Below are 21,824 nucleotides of genomic sequence, written 5' to 3'. Positions count from 1 at the left end.
TTAAATGAATTTTATATAAAATAAATACACAGCCATAATTGCTAACAATAACAGTGAAAGAGGAAAGGCCAACCAAAAATGCTTCTTTTTTAATTCCTGTTAATTCTACCTAATTTCTAATAGTGTTGTGCTTAGAAGCCTTAGCTGGGGAGCTAGGATCCTCTTATACCAGCTGTTCTACAAAAAGAATAAGGGGGTCTCTTTTGTACAGGGTGCCTATATGTCTGTATTTAAAGACATGACTCAACAGATGGGCACTGACAGCTCGACAGAAGAATACCAGAAACCTGTCAGACAATGCTGGTGTATGATGCGCTGTGGTATTAGCACAGAAATTATGTGGATTATATCCAGGGGTTTTTTTTCTTAGGTGCTGTAGTAGAGGACATTTGCAAGAGGAAGTTGGTTGATGATTTGGCTCTGTGAATGTTAACTCCTCTTTTCTCACAGCATAAGTGCCAAAGGTTTACTAAGTGGATTTTGCTGATCAGTTGTTTGCAGGCTTTCAGATATAATTTATGGTAAAATGCACAAATTGTGATTCTGAATTACATGTTGTATTCATAGTAGATTTTACACTGGGCCTGTAATATGAGAGGAGGGCATTTCACAGATACCATTTAGATAAGGCTTCTATCTAAAGACCAAATCAGGTTGTAACTATGACAACCTTGCAGCTACAGCTGCACTTTCAGGGAAGAGATTCTCTGCTGCATTTTTTCAATAATGCAGATATCAAATGCTAGATGTTGATTCAGTTCCTTTTTCTGTAAGGTACGGATTTTGACTAGTTGTATCTATTGCCAAAAGCATAGTGAAAATTACCTGGAAGTGTAAAAACATGCCTGACTTTTGCTTTTGTAACTACCTCCTGTTTTTGCCATACATGCCACTGGTGTTCTGATGCACACTGGCGTCTGTAGGCACTGGCAAAAAACAAAACAGTAGCAACAGGGTCTTATGGCATTTTCTTTCTGATGTTCATCAATAATATAAGTAGTAACTTCTTCTTAGATTAAAAAAAAAAAAAAATTACATTGCATTTCTTTTTTCTCTCCCTTCTGGAGAAATGGAGATTTTTATTGCTTAAAGGGACGATAGACAAACAAGAGCTCCTTTCTGTGAGAGAATTTACCAAAACCAGTAATCCTTTTTACTTTGTATATAATCACCCTCTTAAAATCCTTGGGACTTTAAATGACTGCTGTAGAATTCAGCAAAATTCTTAAAGAAAAAAAAATAAAGGAAGAATGAAATACAAAAGCTCAAAATCAGTGGCTAATAGATTCTACAGGATTTTAGAATACTCTATAATGAACTGTGGGGTTTTAGCTCTGCTGAATCCTATTGAATTTTTTACTAGTATATAAATCTTTCTTCTGCTTGCTTACACATATATGTGTATGGTTTTTATCTTTAAATCTTACCAGTTGAACAAAGCTAAGTGGAAGCCTGAAGGCAAATTTTGCATGTTGCATTAAGGACGTAACAAAATCGTGCCTGGTCACAAAGCATAAATTGCAGCTGGATCCTGGGATTAATACACAAAGTGAGCCAGGTTGTGGTAGTCAGGGAAACAGCAGGCACTAATGCTGCTGAGAAAACAGAAACCAAAATCAAGCCCATTCTGTGAATTTTCTGTCAGCGATCTCAGTGGGTCACGACATTCTCTTATGATGACATATTTACGGAGAATGCCACAGTTTGTTGATCGGTTTCTAATTAATGGCTCTTGTGTTTTTCTTGCTAGATCCACAGGAAAGGAGTTTGCCCTGAAGATCATAGACAAGGCTAAATGCTGTGGGAAGGTAGTGTACAGCAATTTGCATGTATACAGAAGCAGCACTAGCAGCTGCTCATTAGTCATAAATGGTGGGTGTATTTGGGTTTTCTGACTATTTTCAGAATATATGTTTAACAAGATGATAATGTATCCAAGAAGCAAATAATAAAAGCAGTGAGTGTTAGTCTACTAAATAACAGAGTAAAAAGCAGACTAATTGTTGTCTATTTTATTGGACAGACAAAAAAATGCTAATATGCATCCAAAATATATTGAAATTATTTTGGTCTGTAAAATATGAGAAATGGAATTTGTAGCTATATTTGTATTTAAGTAATTCCCATCCCACTCTGCCTCTTATTTTTCTCTTTTTTATGGCAGTACATGCTCCTTTTATAAGCAGAACATGGGTTTGGAAAGGAATTTTTGCAGCCATTTCTTTCTCTTTACTACTTTTACCATCCTGTATTAACAAGGATCTCTTAAGTTCCTAAACATTTTCTTTTAATTCAAGCTTAAAAAAAAAAATTCCAAAATTGTCTCTTCAGCAGAACAACATCTCCTATAATGAGTCCAGTTCTGGGCTCCTCAGCACAAGAAAGATGAGGAGCTACTGGAGAGTGTCCAGTGGAGGCCACAAAGATGATGAGGGGTCTGGAGCATCTTTTTTGAGGAGAGACTGAGACAGCTGGGCCTGTTTAGTCTAGAGGAGACTGAAAGGGGATCTCATTAATGCCTATAAATATCTCAAAGACGTGTTAAGAGAATGGTGCCAGACTCCTTTTGGTGGTGCCCAGCTACAGGATGAGGAGCAATGGCCATAAAATAAAGCACAAGGAGCTTCACCTCAACATGAGCAAGAACTTCTTTCCATTGAAGGTGGCAGAGCTCTGGAACAGGCTGCCCGGTGAGACTGTGGAGTCTCCGTCTCTAGAGACATCCCAAACCCACCTGAATGGCATTCCTGTATAACCTGCTCTATGTGATGCTGCCTAGATCTCTAGTCCATTCCAACCCAAACAATTCTGTGATTCTGTGAAATAGATATCTGAGAGTGTCCCACCCCTTCCTTCCTTTCCTCATGAGTATATTTTTAAAAAGGAATAAAAACAACCAACAACCTACAGCCAAGAATGTAGACTAAGTGTTGGAATAGATAACAGCAAATAAAATACTTCTATTTTCACTGCTTTGATGTATCTTAAAACCAACGTGCCCTTGAGGAACTTAGGAATCAAATGGATCATAGTTTAGTGTTAGTTAAAAGATCGCTGAGGCTTTATTAACAATCAAATTCTGCATTGAAGTCTCTGTCACAGTAGGCAGTACACCACTTTTTCAGGAAGGGCTGAAAAGATGGACTTTTTGATCCAGACACTTTATTTTTTTTATGTAAATGACTGAGTGAAATGATTCTGGAGGTATCTTTGTAACCAAGTCAGGGGTTTAATTCAAAGGTACCCTTTTTGTCGACTAAGTGGTGTAACTGCTCTGAAGTGTCATTCAGAGCTCCAAATGCTGAATGTGTCCTTGTAGGAGGATGTAGCAAGTCTGTGTGACATTCTTTCTGTGGTAAGGAGCTGTATGATGCTTTAAGCAGAGGTGCTAAAACAGAAATGTTTTATGTATGCAGATTTTAAATCATGTGTCAGGTGCTAGGAGATCAGTGTTCCAGCCTCTGCATTGTTTTATCTCATATTCTCCAGGTTTATTTAGAAAATTTAGAAAAGAATCTTAAAAATGCATAACCATGAAAAAAAGTGCTAAAATTGCCATCCTGAGTTTGAAATGTTGCAATTTCTTCAGCTGTGGAAAGGGTGACCCAGCACTTTCCACTGCAAACCAAATTTTTGGATGATGTCTACAGCTTGCAGCTTTAGATGGTGTTTATTACTTGTCTGAGTCAGCTGGTTAGGTATCACAAATTAGATCTATCTACAGATAGAAAGTCTGTTTTATACAGTAGAGTTTAGACATATTTTCTGTATGTCTTTCTCCTTTCTTTAAAACAATTTTAAAAATGAGCCCCATGGATGCATACTTGCCTGTTTTGAAAGAATCTGTATCTGTATAGCTACAGACTGTTCTTAGGAAGATGTTTATACCTGTTAGGGCAGTGGCAGAACTGTCCAGGAGGAATTCCAACAGAGAAAATAATTAAATTTTGCTACAGCTTATTCTTTCCTCACTTAGTTTCACAGGCCAACATAAGCCCTGCTTTGAAAACACCCGTCTGGCCAAAATATGGATGACTTGAATGTTGCTCACTGCTCCTTTAAGCAGTTAATCTTGAATGTCCTAAAACTTGAATCCAGTTGACTAATGTATTTTTCACAAGTGGCTTAAATGTTAATTACACAGTAATTTCACTGTAAATAAATCATATTTATGTAAACTGAAGCATATATTGCACTATCCAGGAAAAACATCGTAATGACTTTGAAAAGTACTACTTTTTTATATGGCAAAATAGAACAAAACAGTGGGGTGGTTGAAAATAAAGAACCGCATATTAGTCAGCATTTTAAACATTAGCTCAACATTATTTCAGGGACTTTTAAAAAAAAATATTCTTATTTTAAATAAACATTACTTATTTCTGAGCTTTATTTAAAGCAATTAATAATTTAGTCAAGTGGAACTAAGAAAGCACAGGTAAAGCTATTGTGCCTTAGTCGTAATTAATGGATGTAATAAATTTAATATGCTATCTGTTCTTTAGGTAGAAAAAGCTATAATAATATTCTAGCTTTTGCTTGGACTCTTAATACTAGTTTTGAATTTACAGGCTTCCATCCCTAAAGGCTGTGGCTGTTCACTTCTGTCTGGTGATGAGATTCAGCATTGTGTTTAACAAAACTGCTTCATGTTTGTTTGTGTTTTTTTTTCTCCAGAGCACTTTGCTTGGAGCAGACATATGTTTGTTCAGAATGACAATTGATGCTCTTTCAAACTGAATTTCAAAGGTGTGACTGTTAAACCCGTATATGCCACACCGCACTCTCACGAAACGAGATGCACACACGGCATGTGTGGTTTCTGAGTTATGTAGCCACGTAGAGCTTTGGCAAAAACACAGTGCATCTGTAAATAAACCCTGCAAGAAGAAGTTGAAGTAGCACAAGATCTTCAGTCACTGCCTATGCACAGTGGATCACATCTCATTTTAATGCTCTGCTCACAAATGCATGAAGTGCATGCTACTAATCGGTGCATTAAACATGAATAAGTTCTGAGTCCAGTGACATGATTTGTTATCTGCCCAAGTGTAAGGGTGCTCGAGTTTTACGCAAGCATTGGTATTTATTTTGCAGTGAACCTAAATACGGCTGTATTCCAATATTTATAAAGGAAAATTAAAATCATTCTTTCACATGAAAGGGGCATGTAATTTTTTTCACTCTCCGGTGTTAACCATGTGCTAAAATGTTCCAGAAAACAAGACATTTGAAACTAATTTGTTCTTGAAAGCCATTACTTCCTCAGAAGTATAGGGAAGGGGAAATTAAACTCAATCTGTGTGCTGTTAAGCTGTTGGAGTCACAACGATTTAACTGAGCTATTACACATTTTGCAGATTGTAAATCTGAACATACATATAAAATGAACTGAAATCCGTAACCAAAGCAGTAATAATATTTTTTCTTGTATATATTCTACAACTTTTTTTAAAAAAAATAAAGTCCTTGAATATAAATCCTAGGTAATCTGTCCTTGAGTAACCTACACTAAATGAGAGGTGAAGGCTGGAGAGGATCAAGAGCATGTTAACTATTGATGAGGGGTGACAGGTTACAATGATCCAGCTTGGGGGTAGAAAGGTTCTGAACTTAATTTCACCTCATAATACCCGGATAAGAATATAATCTGCACTTCCTGAATTGATGTCATGTTCTGGAGTCTTTTTTCAGAGATATCCCATTGGTTATGTGTGTGAAATACAGTATTTTAAATTAAATGTGGTCAATGATGAAATCCAGCTTAAAATCCAGCATCTGACAATAACCCTCTACTATATAAATTAAACAGCAAAAAGGGTGCTTCCTGATCAAGTGATCAGCTGATCAAAGGAAATTGGCAATTTCATGTCTATTCAGATAAACTTCTCTATCCTGTTCTGAACAGGAACACCTGATTGAAAATGAAGTGTCTATTCTGCGTCGAGTGAAGCATCCAAATATCATTATGCTTATAGAGGAAATGGACACCCCAACAGAACTCTATCTGGTGATGGAGCTGGTCAAGGTAAGACTAAGGGGGCTTTATCCTATTTGAATTCTCTGTGTTGGTGTGAAATCTGAGCAGTATCTGGAAATCCTGGGAGACGTAATCATGTAAGATTTCAGTGGCAACCTGCATTTTTAGTAATAAAAATACTCTTCTATCAATTATATTAGTGGATTTTGTCTCTCTTCAGTTGTAATTAGATTATTAACACAGATGTGAGGTAATTTTGCAGTGTGCACAGTCTAGACAGAAGTGGATAGTGGTTTTTATATCATGCTTACAATATGCAAGGCTGATAGTGGTGTGCTGTTACTAACAAAACACCTGCATTTATTTCACTAATATATTTATTTAATAATTTTCCTTAGAGAAAGTAATGAATTTATCTCTCTGTGATAAATTTATCTTAATCGATAATAGATCAGACAAATAGTTTAAACTCAAGTGATCATCATCCATGAAAATTAAAACTCAAAAAATCTCACCTAGTTTGCTTATATCAAACATTCATTCCCCTTATTTCCAGTTCACCAGTGAACAGATGTGCTGCTTTCATACACGTACAGAGAAAACAAAAATGTTCATTTTGCTGTCACCTTGTGAGCCAAATACACAAATTGCATCAAGTTTTAGTCATGCATTCTCTTGTCTGAGTTTTGTACATACACAGCATCACTGCACATCAGCTTGATTGGCATATCAGATACAAATATTATATAGAAGCAGCAGCACTTCTTATTTCTGTCTGAAACATTGTTAGATTCAGGAGTCCCCCCTTGAGTAGGTACCAGTCTGGGAAACCTCTAAAAAAAGCGTGTAGTTGTTGAATTCATAATTTCTGTAGCCTACTCATTTCTCTTCCTTTCCAGAAGTTATTTTTATATACTATAGGCTTTTTTGGGGTTGCAAGACAGTATTTTTTTGTATTTTAATTCACCACCATCTTGGCCTGTATTTCCTGAATTACTCCTTCTCTTCCATGTATATTGAAATGCTTGGAATGCCACCCACAGCTCAGACAGATCACTCCTACAGATGTATCCAGGGTAACCATCATAGAGACACCCACATAAAATTTGTTGCAATGACTGAAAATGCTGCATCAATAACTTGCTCAGATGTTGTTATGTATTCCAGGAGGAATACCTAACATAAAACAGAGACTGCACAACTGACACGTTCAGAAATCACCTGTAGATTCTGCACCTAGGTGTGTCACAGAATCAGTGGATTCGTTTATGTTGGAAAAGATCATACTTGTCTTGTTTGTCCTCTTCAGCTTCATTTAATTGATATTTCTGCAATAACTGCAGAAATTCAGATTTGCAGTTCATTACAATTACTGAATATTTATTTGTTTGTTAAGGTTTTTATTACTGGGCTAATTTACATTAGGCTTTACTCAGAACCAGAGCTGGTTTTCACTGCATTGAAGGTATTACACTGATAAGATGAAGGAAAAGGGAAACTATATGCCTGTACCTGTAGGTAATAGAAATGAGTGATCAAAGGTAGGAAGATCAATAAGAAGAAATCAAGACAGAGAAGATCTGTGATTTGTCCAAACTCAAGACAGCAGAAGCTGGGATTACAGTTGAGAATTTAATCTAGATAACCCAAGTCCCAGTCTAGTATCTTGGTGACAAGATCATCTTTCTGCAAAATATTTTTTTTACGGTTTAACAGGAATTTTGAGCATGCCTTTTGTAGAGGAAGATTTTATATGGGGGTTTTTGGTGTGTGGGTTTTTGGTTTTTTGTTTTTTTGTTTTAAATGAAATATCACCTTAATTATTTTTCCCATCTTGATCTTTTTCCTTTCTATTATGTAGGGAGGAGATCTGTTTGATGCTATCACTTCATCTACAAAATACACAGAGCGAGATGGGAGTGCAATGGTCTACAACTTAGCCAGTGCTCTCAAATACCTTCACGGTCTCAACATTGTGCACAGAGACATCAAGCCAGAAAATCTTCTAGTATGTCCCATTTATTATCTAATACTTTCTCTTACTTTGTTCTCATTAATGCAAATGCTTGTATATATAAATGTCAAGGAGCTGAGCAGAGAAGAGCAGGCATAATAATTTAGAATAAGCATGTATGAAATAAATCTTCTGCCATGAGATAGCAATCACCGTAATGCGAGAGAGCTGTGCTCAAACCTGTCCTTAGACTTATCTTTATTTACATTTTGATTGGCTGCCATTTGGATAAGCAGGAGTATTGCCTCACAAAACAATGAATTTTAAAGCCATGTCAATGAATTATTTATTAGTTTGCAAGTGGGAGAAAAGGTGGGCTGAGTGCCATTTCTTCCATTTCTTTGAATGATCATATGGTTACCATCTGAAGCTTTTATTTTTCCCCCTTTTTCTCTCACTGTCATTGTAGGATCATTTTTCTGATGATTTACCAATATTCCAGCTGGGAATTAACTCTGTACATACGTTTATTTTGTCCTGGGGAACTGACTACTTTTGTTTTCAGCAGAAACAAAAATAGCTGTGTTGACAAGAATTATCTTGAAGTCTGCTTTGGGAACCACTTATACCACAGTCCACAGAGGGCATCTTTCCCATTCTGTGCACAGAATGGGATCAACATATGCCATTTGCTTATACACAGAGGTTATACTCGTGCATTACATATTGGATATTAGATATCAAGTGTCACCACTGAACAAACAGGGTCATAATCTCCCCTTGGCTTGAGCCACTGTCATCGGGAATGCTGGTAGCTTTCATCAGCACTTGGTAGGCATTTCTTAAAACCTTCTGTGGTGTTTGTCAGTGTTTGTCAGTCCTGTTTAATGAGGTTGCATCTAGAGTAGGAGTCATGGCTTATCCCAGAACAGATTTTGAATTATTAGAAGGATACGGCTACAAACTGAAAATACTTTTCATTTCATAGTCAAGTCTTTCCCAACTAATTCCACTGACAGTGTTTGGCAATTTAAATACGCCCTCAAACAAATTAGACTGCTTAGCAAAAAAAAAAAGGGAGTGATGGCTTCTCCTGGAAAATGTAGTTAGAGCGACATGGCTCTTAAGAGTGAGAAAATGAAGGTGGATGTCTCACATTATCAGTGCATCTTCAAACACAGTCCAAAGAAATTTTAAGCTCTCATCAGTGATTGAATCAGTTAAAAATAGGCACAAATGTCCTTTCTGCCTAGAAAGCCTAAAGAGATTACTCAACAGATGCAAATCTTACTCACTCTGATTGACAGTGACAGAATGTAAAGGTAACATACTGGTATTGAATGTAAATGCAAGTAATTCTTATCAATTGCTACTTAGAATTACAAGTAGTTAGTTTTTTTGCACAGGGTCATCCAGCTGTCTGAATTCTCTTTACTAGTCATGCATTTAAAAATGCAAACTCTGAGAGTTTCGAAGGTTTTACATAAAAGAGAACAAGAGGTTCCATCAATGGTATGAATTAGGGAGAGGAATGAAGGAAAGTATTGCTGCCTTAGCAGTGTTCAGTTGTTTGAGGAAACAAAAGAAATTCAGCCATTCTGGAGATTATGGAGTCCTACATTCTAAAAATTAGGTTCCTTTGAAATTATGTTAATATAAATATTTTACTTTAAGAACGAATCTGAGACTTATTTATTAGGGGGATGTTTCCTTTGTGTTGGTCTGGTTTGATTTACTCTTGCAGTCACTATTATGTAGCACTTTTCTTTCTATTGAAGTTCAACTTCTTTCATCAATAAAATGACTCAGACTCAGTGCTAGATCATTTATGGGGCTTTTGGTAAGATACAGTTGGGTCTGTACAGAAACCTAAACACTTCTCAGTCAGCTTTCTCAGTCCTGTACTGAACTTGCCTAGACTGACTAAGCAGAGGGAGGACATTTGCCAATGAAATATCCACTATAACAACTGACCAGACTTATGCCACATTAACAAGATGTTAAACAAATCTGATTGTAGCTGCCAGTCCCATTTTAAACTCTAGGTCCTAATCAAATGAAATTATAGTATTATACACTACTTAATATATTTAAAACTTCTCAGCATTCTAGGATTAGGTTTTCTTTCCCCCCCTCTAGTTGCTTGAGGCTATGTCATGGTCTGACCTACATAGCTGGCAGACAGCTCCATTGAACACTAGCTCCAGCTGCAATCAATGGTAATAGCATTTTTCTCTTCTTTCCCTACAGGGCTGTGGAAATTACCTCTTTTCCCCCATGTGACGATGGTTATTTTCCAAACAAATTTAAAAAAAAAAAAAAAAAAAGCGCAGATGTTCTCCTCCTCATTGGGTTTTTATTTTTCTGATTCCAGGTATGTGAATATTCAGATGGAACCAAGTCTTTGAAGCTTGGAGACTTTGGACTGGCGACTGTGGTTGAAGGGCCCTTATATACTGTCTGTGGTACGCCCACCTATGTGGCTCCAGAAATCATTGCAGAGACAGGGTAAGAGTAAGACATAGGCCTTGTAACCAGTTATTTTTGTCAGGTAGCTCCTAACTGTTTTAAGAACTAGAATGCTTTAATAGGCTGGCTCTCCATCGTTTTGTAACAAAACCACCCATGGGCATCATTCACAGTTCCTCAAAGAGGCCAGATTTTTTGCTCACCCTGATCCCAGAATTCACCTTTGCCTTCTTACTCACCTCCCTTGGACCTGCTGGTGCAGTGGAGTTCATTGGTTTGTGCTCCCTGCCTCACCTCAGTGTTCAGAGTCCATTGTACCAGCTGTGGCAGCTGCCTAGGGAAAAACAGACAGGCAGAACACAGTGTTCGTGTTAGAAATGGAATAATTTATATTGGAAGAGGCTCCAGAGGTCACCTAGTCTAAACCTGTTCTTAGGACAGCTCTAATTAGATCATGTTGATTCAAGTGACCTTGTTTGGGTGACACATGCTTTTTGATAACCGTTTGCTTAATTAAATAGCCCCATTTTTTTTTTATTTAACAGATCATTGCATAAATACAAAATAATTTCTTAAAATGGTAGAATTTCACAAGCAATCCTTCCTTTTAGACCTATTAGAACTGCATTCCATGCTATAGCTGAGTCTTGCCATAGCTGTGACTCCCTCTGAATTTGGTCTTCCTAATGGAGGGAGGTTTGTTGTATTGTTTCAGTCATTGCTCAGTGCATTTGTTGTATGGAGAAATATTTCACAGCTGCAGTGAGCTCAAATGTCAAAGGGCACTTGTCTGAATGTTTTAGATTTTGACAAACTGAATCTACTGGATAGAAAAGAACATGGCAAAAGACCTCTTTTTGACCTCTAGTGTCTTAATTTCTGTGCTTTGAAAGAAAAGTGCAGTTCTTTTTCCCTGTGTTTCTCATGAGACTGGAGGATTGGTGTGTGTCTTGTTGCTTAGCAACACATGATAACCTTAGAGGTAGTTACACTACAGGGACTGAGAAGGCACATCCTTGTCTTTTATCGTTAGTGATTCTGGATTGGGAAAACCTTGGTACTGACTTGAATTTGAGTGTATTCAGAAGACTCTGGAGAGCCTTGAGGCTTATGGTGGAAAAAAAAAAGAAAAACCACAGAATCTTGGTTTCCTAAAGACTGTAAAGTTGCGAAGAAAAAGGTGGTTAGGTTCAAAATATCACATAATCAGCAAGTAATTTAGAACAGATTCTCATGTATTCATGTCAATGCAATTTTTTTTTCATTGGAATTATTCTTTTTTTAATTCAGCACAAGTAACACAGCCTTGTTTTCTCAGATATGGCTTAAAGGTGGATATTTGGGCTGCAGGTGTGATCACATACATACTGTTATGTGGATTTCCACCTTTTCGCAGGTGAGTGTCAAAGGGCAAAATAGTAAAAAACAATCAAGTTCTTTCTCCCTGAAGAAGGCACCCTGGGAGGGAAAAATAAAAGGTGGATTAGAGTGACACATTTTCTTTATGTCTTTGTCTTTTCTTTAAATTGTTTTCACTTTTCCTTCTTTTTAGGTTCTGGGATTAATTTTATTTATTTATTTTTCTGAGGTCGTAGCTGGTTTATATGCTGTGTGCAGGGATGTGGGGGGTGTAAGTGCAGAGCCGCTTTTCCTTTTGTCTCCCTGTGTATCCCAGCTCCACGATCCACGGGCACACGCTGCCCTCTGGCGTTTTTGTCGGGACCCGGCAGCTCCCGGGTCTTCAATGCCAGGGTGGGAGAGGGTGGGTGGTGGTAAACCGAGGGGAGGGGGAACAATTTGGTTATCCTGTGCTTTAAACCTTGTTAATTTTTTTTGATAAGTGTCATATGAGTGGCGGAGTTTGCAAACATCATTCTTGCTACTCAGTTCTCACAATATATAGGAGCTCTACTGAAAATCAAATGGATATGCTTTGTGCCTCAGCCATTTTCATTTTCCAGGGAATGAGAAGGAATTGGTATATTTAAATAGTGAATTCTCCTCCTAACATATAAATTATTAATGCATGGTCTGTTCGTTCATTTTTACAGCAAAATACTTAATTGTTAACTGAAACACCAGACTGAGAATATTTTGCAAAGAACACAATATAAACAACTATTGTGGATGGAAAAATATTATTTAGTTTAGGTATTTGGGAGTTTTATGTAGTTAGTTCATGTTTAAAACTGAAAACTTGTTTTGAACGATACAATATAGAAACAAATGGCAAATTCTTTGAATAGAGTTTGGGGTTTAGGCATGGAGAATGTCCATATTCTATTAGAACCTGGCCTTAACCAAGGTTAATAAATATTTATTGCAAAACCAACTCAAGAGCTAAATTTTTCTTTGCAGAAATAGGTACGGTGGATGTTCAAAGTGGCTATGGCCAGCAGAAAAGTTGAAAAACAAAAATCCTGCTGCCACTGACCTCTGAATATTCATGAAACCATGTTTTTGATACAAAAGTACTTATCTTTTAATATCAGTAACCTACCAGTACTCATGATACATTTATTTACTGTATTTTATGTATCTCCTCTTTGGATTTTGAAAATTCTCCTGTTTTGATAGTTTAACAGATGAGGCTCATTTGACTACACGTCTTCCCCCAGTCATATGCTTTCTGTAGCAGGTTCTTCAGAACTAGGCTGGCAAATGTCTTTCTTTTTAATCCCATTTTCTGTTCCTGTGTGTTAGCTACGCAGTCTCTATTCCAGTGGAAGAGCTTTCACCTCACTATATTAGGTTTCTTATCACCTCTGACAGGATAACTATGGCAAACAAACAGCTCAGAAGTGCTGCCTCTATATAAGCTTGAGAACTATGCATTTCAAGTAATAATTAACATCATTTCTGTTCCATCCCCAAATCAAGTTAAGAATTAACATGACAAATTGACTTCTTTCTCATAATCTTTCTCATTACTGCTGTTCTGCAGTGAAAACAACCTTCAGGAAGACCTCTTTGATCAGATACTTGTTGGGAAACTGGAATTTCCTTCTCCCTACTGGGATAACATCACTGATTCAGCAAAGGTACTGCTACATTTTCCAACCTGAAATAGCATTTCTGATGAGTCCCTGAAAAGATGTTGCTATCTTGGAAAGGCAGACTAGAAGATTCAGAACGGACTCTTACCCACTGCTCCAGTTGCTCTGCCTTTTTACTTGGTTTGGCCTAACATGTTAAATGGAAGCTCAGCTGTTTCAGGCTGTTGTGTTGCTGTCTAAGGGTAGCAGAATGCCAACTGCATTTGGTGAACATCACATGATATTCAGTTTACCTCATGATGGACTATTATAGCAGGTTCAGTGCTTCAGCTGCAAAGTAAATGTCTCTGAATTTTTCCCTCCTATTGTTCTTTAAAAAAGAAAAATTATTGCTATGTGTACTGAATGCTGTTGACATTTCTTCCTATTTTACTTGAGCGAGTTATTAGAGTTTTTCAAGAGGTGCAGCCATTGCTAATTGCCCTTGCTAACAGTTCTTGTGTTATCACTGCAATTTTGTTTGTGTCTGCAGGATAAAGGTTCCAACTTGTAAGGGCTGCTACACAAGCTAATTCACTCGTGCTCTGAATAATATCTGAAGGCTCATTAGCGAGTAGAGATTATTATTTTTATCCAACCAGTGAGAAGTTACTTTTTTTCTGCATTTCCCAATGGCTGTTTTTTTTATCCATTCATCAACATTTCCCAAGCTATGTTTCACACACTTCCAGGCATGCATTCTGAACAAACATGGCCCTCAGTCTTGGTACTAAAAGTGATCTCTCACTTCAGACTTACACAGACTAAATAACTTGGCTGGTTGGGAAACCTCTCAGTTAGGTATGTTGTTATCTGCTTGGAGAAGCCATTTCCCAAAACTGAAGCAATGCCTTCAGTTTCTTGACTTTCAGATGCAGTTTTTTGCCTCTGATTGGTACTTTTTCTGTACTGTTACTATGTGTGGGCACTGCCCATAGAGGATCTCATCTCTCCCAGGTTTGTTTTTGTTCTGCTTACCTGCATGAATATATAGAGAACAAAGTGGAACATTATAGCTGATTTTTTTAACCTTTCCTTTTCATTTGGTTTCAAAAGACTTGGTGAAACATGAGTACAGTGAGGAAGTTGCTGTGAAGTATGCTGCCCAGCACCCAGCATACTTCTAATCCTGAAGGGGCAAATCTTTTGTTCCACTGAAGTCACACTGGTATCACTGGTTCTGGTATCAGCTGGCTTTTGTTTTCGCCCAGGTATCGAGAAAATTGCACTGAGAAGAACTTGGTGCAACAGTACTTTCAGTTGTAATATCCTTTTCTCAAACTCTTCTTTTTGTCTTTTTTAATGAAGGAGTTAATTAGCCTGATGTTACACGTGAATGCTGAGACCCGATATACAGCAGCAGAGATCCTAAGCCATCCCTGGGTGTCAGTGAGTAAATTACATTTTACTTGTCTCTAATTTTCTATTAAGCCTGTAAATCTAAGCATTAAAGTGTAATTTTCAGAAGCAGCAGTACACTTCTGCTAGGTCCATTTCTTTTTATGGAACTCCTGGCCCTATTTCCACATAAAGGAGAACAGCCATAGTCTGCAGCAGCACTGTCAGCTTCTGGGCTCTGCAGGAACAGAGTGAGGCTGTCACTTGCTGACTGTGATTAGAAACTGCTGGGGTTGCTAAAACCTTGAAGATAACACAACAGGCAGATGTGTGACTTTGGCACCTTTTTAGTTATTTCACTTCCAACCCAGAAAAACACTCATCTCAAAAATGTGTCTGTGGAAGGACTGTTGTGCCTGTTGGCATCTTACTTGTTGCAGAGCTACTAGGAGTACAGTCTGTTTCTTGAAGCACTTCAAGCTTGAAATACAAGTAGCAAATTCAATACCTAATTTAACAGTAAGCTGATGGCTGCCTGGTCCTTCACCTTTTTGGGCAGCAGCAATGGGGAACACCAAAGTGCATTGATTGATTTAAAATCAGTTCACTGTTAATAAATACTGGGTTTACACATGCACAGTGTTCATTTTCACATATATTTTAAAAGAGGGGACTGAGTATGATCTATGGAGTTCTGGGACACAAGAGAAGACAACTATAATGAGTGTGTCTGTGCATAACAGCTCCTCTGAAATTTATTTATGGTACTGTGTAACATTTCCACACTTAAGACATGATGGGCCATTTAAAATACTGATTTAAAAGAAATCTCAATGACCGACACGTTTTTTTTTTATTTTTAACAAACATTATTTCAAGCTCGTTATTTTTAACATGCTTGAATCAAACTTGTAGCTTCTGTTTTACTTAGTTACATTCAAGCATACTTTTGGGTTTTTTTCTCCTAACTTGAATATTGTGTTTATTATTATACAGGATGATGCTTCCCAGGAGAATAATATGCAAGCTGAAGTAACAGGTAAACTGAAGCAGCACTTTAATAACACCCTACCCAAGCAAAATAACACATCTGCTGGGGTTTCTGTCATCATGGTAAGAGAAAAGAACAGTTTCATACATTAATACTATACCTTGCATATTTTCCTAACAGTGCTCTATGAGCATGTGTGGTGCAAGAATAGCAAAACCAAAGCTAGAATAGTCTCTAATTCTAGTCTTTATTTATGTATAATGTGGATTGTCTCATCATTGCTTGAGAGAAATCGAGTCTATCACAGTGCGGTACCTAAGCTATAAAAACAAGTTTCCAAACAGAAACATATAAACACTAAGTAGGTGTACGTTGAATTTGAATTCTTTCGTTACAGAAACTGACCATGTAGTTAGTTAAGCAGGCTCTTCCCCTCTGACCAACCTGATCTTGAGCATACTGTTGTTCAGACTCCATTTCAGAAACTTTCTTTGTAGTATTGAATGTCTGCCACATTAATTTTGTCCTCATCCAACCCCTGCTACATTTTTTCTGTTCCCTAATGTGGAACTTTCTTTGAAGCATACAAGGGGATCCTGACAACACTACAGCTGAACTTACATAAACAGTAATTCCAGAAGGCAGATGTGTGAATCATGGCAGAAGCAATGGAATTTATTGATATCAGTACTGAGAACTGCATTTGTAATTGCCCAGTCACTTTTATAGAGAATATGCAACTGCAACAGTGATTGAACTGCCCTTCTGTCCTTACTGTGGTCCGTCCTTGTCTGATGCGAGGATGGATACTGCACACAGAGAGTATCTTCAGTTACTAAAAGAAAAATAAAACCATCTACGGTAGTAACATAACAGTGACTTGCACCCCTTCCCATTAATGTTAATTACTCTCAAAGTCCAGCCCACTTCTTAGGTTAACAGAGAATTGTTTTAAGCATCTGAAAGTCAGTAAATTTTAATAGTGTTTCTGCATACATACATACATGTTTTTGCAAATATATTTATATGAATTAAATGGGCCAACAATTTAAATGTAGGGCAAGTGATAGCATAAAAATGAGTCAGGAAATGGATTTCAGGTTCATGCTGTTGTCTACATTTCATTTGACAGTTTGACTTGACAGTTTGAGAGGGACTTCAGAGCTTCATTCTTTATACTGTTGAGACTATGGATAAGCCTGAAGCTGAAAACTGGTATAAAATGCACTACCTGTAATAAGAGCAATTTTAATTCTAACTCTCAGCCCCTCTCCAACTTGCATGCCACTTAAGCCTGTCTCAGATCTCTGACACAGCGTAGCTTCTGGCTTCTTATTGGTGTGGGTTTTTTCTGATTCTGTTAGCTACTGACATGCCTTCAGCCAGGGAAGTACACCTCATTTTCCCTTTTCCTGCCTTATTTCCTTCTAACAGGTGTGGAAGGATGTAAAATGCATAATTATTTATTTCTGAACGCAGCCCCCAGTTATTGGTGAAAGGAGAAGTAAAACCTTGATCAAAACCACTGTGATCTAATGAGGATTAAGCCCCCAGTTTGTTATTCTTGCCCTGGTTTATCTTAAACATTGAAATTTAGTTACCATTGTGTTCCAAAGTTCTTCACTTGTACTAGCACTCATTGCTTAAAAACATTCAGCTTCAGACCAGCACATATCGTAATTCTCGTGTATTGCAGTGCATTGCTATATCAGTCCACCTGCATATTTAATGGAATCCCCTTTAGCATCACTTCATTCCAATACTGTCACCTGGCCAATGCAGATAATACCATCCTGTGGCAGATAAGTAAAACTGCACATCCCCAGTTCAGTGTTCTTGCACAGGAGGCTCCCGCTGCCCCCAAAAGCATGTTGCTGTTAATTCATTACTGATTTTATTTTATTTTTTTGTCAGTTTTAAAATGTTCTGTAAATCTAAATTTGTTGCAATTGTGTTAGTTCTGCTTAAAGTAAGTCTAGTTTCTGTCCCTTGCTTCCTTCCTTTTTCCTCCTTTCCCAATGCCTGCATTGCTTTCCTCTGAGTAGGTCCAAGGCAATGGTACGTACTAACTGCGATGCTTTGTTCTGCTGCACAAAAATACATGTTCTCCATTTTTAACAAGAAAGGAGAAATAACTAAGCCAGTCTGAAGTGGAAAAAGCCGAACAGCCACACAAACCCGGTAAAGGAATATCTTTTAAGCACTTAATTACAAAAAAAAAAAAAATGGTCTGTCTCAAGCGATGCATATTTGAAATATTCTAAGCAAACACTAATATAACTATTTTTTACATCCTCATACATATCCTGATCTATTCTACTGGCAGTAGTTTTGTGCATGTGTATTTCTTACCATATCTAAAAGCAATTAGAAAAAGGTGAGAACCCTATGAAGATATAGCCAAAGAACAAAAACACCGAAATAAATATAGTTTCTATTTAAAATAAACATTTTAATTGTCACTTGTTTTATGGTAATACAGACCTAGTCAGGAAATAATCAGTCCTAAATTAATTAAAAACATTCTTACTTAGCTACAGTAAAATTAAGCCTCCTCTTAAATCTTCTTAAAATAGAAAATCCTAAATTGTATTACGTGGGTGTGTATTGCTGTGTGCAACGTGTGACAACTATCAGAAGCTGCTGTGAGGACAGCACAGGAGAAAATCACCTTCAGCATGAACTGAAAGCATGTCCTTTCCCTTTTACATAACTTTACCTGAAATAGCAGAATCCACTTTATTTACAACTCTTTTTCTAGCAAGCAAAAAAGGAAATGCAATCCTGCCAGCATAGCAGCTGCCTTGATAATGATAAAACTCCAGTAGACCACCTCAAAATCTCAAAAGCCCAGATGCAGCTCAGCTGGTTACTTCCTTGCATGCTCTGTGCAGAGTTGATTGTTAGTAGCAGAGAATTCAGTTGTGTAGTATGGAATTTTCTCCTGGTACCTCCCTGCAGGTAGACTAGTGATGTCACTCACTTAAAAAACCCCAACAAACAGCAAAACCTACACACCCCCTAAATTCAAACTACTAAAATACTTAACCTTTTCTTTTGGGCATTTTTATCCTCAGTACTTTGGTCTGGACAAGCCTGGCAGGAAGGCCTTGGGTAGGAGGGGTGTCACAAGGCTGCTCATCTCCTCCCCTGCCCCAGCACACAGCCATAGCATTATATACAGTGGTTTCAGCACGAGAGTTGCCATCCATATACATCTAAATCCTAGTAGTCCTCTACTTGAGAAATCAGATGTCCTAATCCAGCTCCTTGCTAAGTCGGATAAATGAGAAATTTGAATTTATGCACTCCAAAAAGGAATAAAAATACGTAACTGAATAAAGGAATAAAATACATAAAAATGCATAACTGAATAAACCACAAGGAACTTAATTTATCTGTTTTAACTTAAATCTCTATTACCACTGGTGCTTAAAGCTCTTCCACAAAGTAAGCAAGCTAAGCCAAGGAGTATATGAATTTATGATGATCAGAATCAGCCTTGAAAGTGTGAAACAAGACCAATTACACTGTTCCCCCAAGTCTTCAAAAGCAATTTGTACATATGTCTTTGACACAGGAACTACCAGATTTCCCCTTAGGTCACTTTTTAGACACTGCACTAGCAATTAAACATTACACTCTGATTTAATATAACTTGCAGTTGTTGGCTTCAGCAAATGTACTGCATACTCCAAATAACCCACCTACTGCACCACGGAGTTCTCAGGTTTTCATTCTGACCTGTTTACTCCCTTCCCCAGTAAACTAATTTTTAAGCACAGAATTCAGAAATTACATATTTTTGCCACCATGTCAGTTTTGTGAGAGGTCATTTGCCTACTCTCAGCAATAAACAGAGAAGCAGACCCTTTTCTCTAAGACAGAAAAAATCATGAGGTTTCCATCTGTCACCTTCATCAAGGGCTCCTCTTCTGTAATGTGTAGTTTTTTTACAGAAAATGTATTACTGAGCATCACATGATATCTTGTGTCTGCAAAAACAGAGATACATAAATTTTGCTAATAGCTGCTATGATGAGTTCCATGAGGTATCACAACCACTCACACCATCTTTTTTCCACATCAGACTTGCAAGACAAAATTCTAAGGTTGCAACATCATGGCAAACAGATGCCTGGAAGATAAGTTTTACTTACATTTTCCAAAGTCAGCATCACAAAATGCTACCGTTAATTATCTATAAGAATTCTAATGTTATTTCTCCTTTTTTTTCCTGGCTCTAATGCATGCACTTGATGTCTTGTAGATTGTTTTAACCCTTCAGTTAAGACAGGGCTTTATTTAACTGCTGATTTAATGATTTGCCTTGGGTTTTCTTTATTTTTTGTTTGTTTGCTTGTAGAACACAGCTCTAGATAAAGAGAGTCAGATTTTCTGCAGCAAGCGCTGTCAGGACTCTGGTAGAGCTGGAATGGAGAAAATTTCTGCAATTGCTGCTGCAGCTGATGATCCTCGTGTGGCTGGGTCCGAGACCCTCTTCCCTGCTGCTTCTGAGCCACTCCAATCCCCCACGCTGCCTGCCTCAGGGTCTCCTGAGCTTGCTGGGGATCAGCCTGGTGCGTAAGGACTGACAAAAACAAATCCAACTGAAGCTCCCCACACTCTGGCCACAGTTTCTCTTCATTTCCCATGACTGTTTTTGGTTTGTGTGCTCCTCTCATGGCGAGCCCCTGCCAGGCTCTGATCTTCTTTCTCATAGTGGGTGAGTGAACGTGCACTTTGAGTGCTCTTTGCCCTTGTCTTCAGAACAGCAGTAGGGAAAGACTCTGGCAAATGTTAGATGATTTTTAAGTTATCTATGTTAGTAATTAACTCCATTTCACACAGCCTTGGGCTCTAAATAGACTAACTTACGGTGTAGCTAACCATATTTTTATATGAGCAATGAGATGATGAACAGTGACCGGGCCTCCCCTCTACAAGCATGCCCCGTTCTGTTCTTCTCATGAGAATTCTCAGAAAAGTGGGAGAGGAAGACAAGGGATGAAAACTGCTATTTGCCTTCTATTCCAATGCCTCTGTTTTTAGCCAAGTTTCTACTAAACTTGAAGAGGCAAATTTTCATGAAAGATTTTTTAGTGGACTAACTGTAAAATATCACGAGACAAACACTGGAGATAGAGAGGGAAGGATGATTGTTTTTCATCAAGTTTGTTATCTAACTTGCAGGCAGGGTAGTGTTTAGATAATATAAATTTAAATAAAGTGACTTGGGATGTAAACATCAGCACTGGACATTTATTTGTAATGAAGACTGGAGTCAAGGAAGCCTTTTTGTTTTAGCCATTTTCTATCTTAACTGCAAGTGTTCCATCCACACCTTTCTCCAGGGTCAGACTACCTGTTAGGTAAAATAAAATTACTTTGGACCTGTGAAGGGAAAGCCTGCTGCATGTGATCCAAGCTACAATGAACCAGGCAGCTCCCAGTACTAGGATGAGCTGATAGAGGAGCTGCCATCAACAGCCATCAAAGGTTGTCAGTGCTATCCCCCTGTTCACCTGGTGCAGGCACTGGAAACAAGGATTGGGGAGCAGCTATCCTGAATCTGCAGTCACAAAATAGATGAGGTTTTATCTTTATCATAATGCTTAGTTCAATCTAGTATGTATTCAGCTTAATTCTTTTCCTTTGCTCGTTCTTATGAATTGGTCATAGTTCATTTTCTCTCTCTTAGCTATACTTTCTACTAGAATTGTAAAAGAAAGACCTGCAATAAACTTTCTTCATTAAAAAAACCCACATAAAAAGTCATTCATTTCTTTGAGTTATTTTGTCAGTGAAACTGTTGTCTTACTCCTTCCAGGGAGATGGGATTAGCTACCTACCAAAAACATTTCATGAAATTAATTTGAGGGAATTCCCATAACCTTTTAAAGTTCATTGACTCCTGTGGAAGACTTGGGAACACATGATTAAACAGGATGTTCTTACCTTTTGAAGAGGCATTTAAAGATCAGAAAGTGTCAACTGTGAACTTAAGGTCATGGTAGCTGAAAGATGTACAGCGAGAAGAATGGTAGTAAAGAAATG

The 21,824-nt window shown here is 37.7% G+C and overlaps 1 protein-coding gene across 8 annotated transcripts in view; it reads left to right on the top strand.

The window, feature by feature from the left end:
- Positions 1-21,547, top strand: part of DCLK2 (doublecortin like kinase 2) — an 82,637-nt gene extending 61,090 nt beyond the window's left edge. For 2 of the 8 annotated variants that reach the window (XR_007630243.1, XR_007630242.1), the window contains 10 exons: positions 1,751-1,808; positions 5,909-6,028; positions 7,842-7,988; positions 10,309-10,442; positions 11,722-11,799; positions 13,348-13,444; positions 14,747-14,827; positions 15,773-15,889; positions 16,900-16,982; positions 20,134-20,276. Coding sequence is in view for 5 of the 8 variants with exons in the window: in XM_050327281.1 (XP_050183238.1) it covers positions 1,751-1,808; positions 5,909-6,028; positions 7,842-7,988; positions 10,309-10,442; positions 11,722-11,799; positions 13,348-13,444; positions 14,747-14,827; positions 15,773-15,889; positions 20,134-20,355 (1,054 nt within the window). In the remaining 3 variants the exon portion in view is untranslated. The other 6 variants (XM_050327281.1, XM_050327280.1, XR_007630241.1 and 3 more) reach the window with 5 other exon arrangements.
- Positions 21,548-21,824: the final 277 nt, after the last annotated feature.

Source organism: Myiozetetes cayanensis, unplaced genomic scaffold (assembly GCF_022539395.1).
Source record: "Myiozetetes cayanensis isolate MyiCay16 unplaced genomic scaffold, myiCay2020 scf33, whole genome shotgun sequence".
Taxonomy (NCBI): Eukaryota; Metazoa; Chordata; class Aves; order Passeriformes; family Tyrannidae; genus Myiozetetes; species Myiozetetes cayanensis.
The sequence above is the reverse complement of the archived record's forward strand: the minus strand, read 5'-3'. Positions and strand labels throughout refer to the sequence as shown.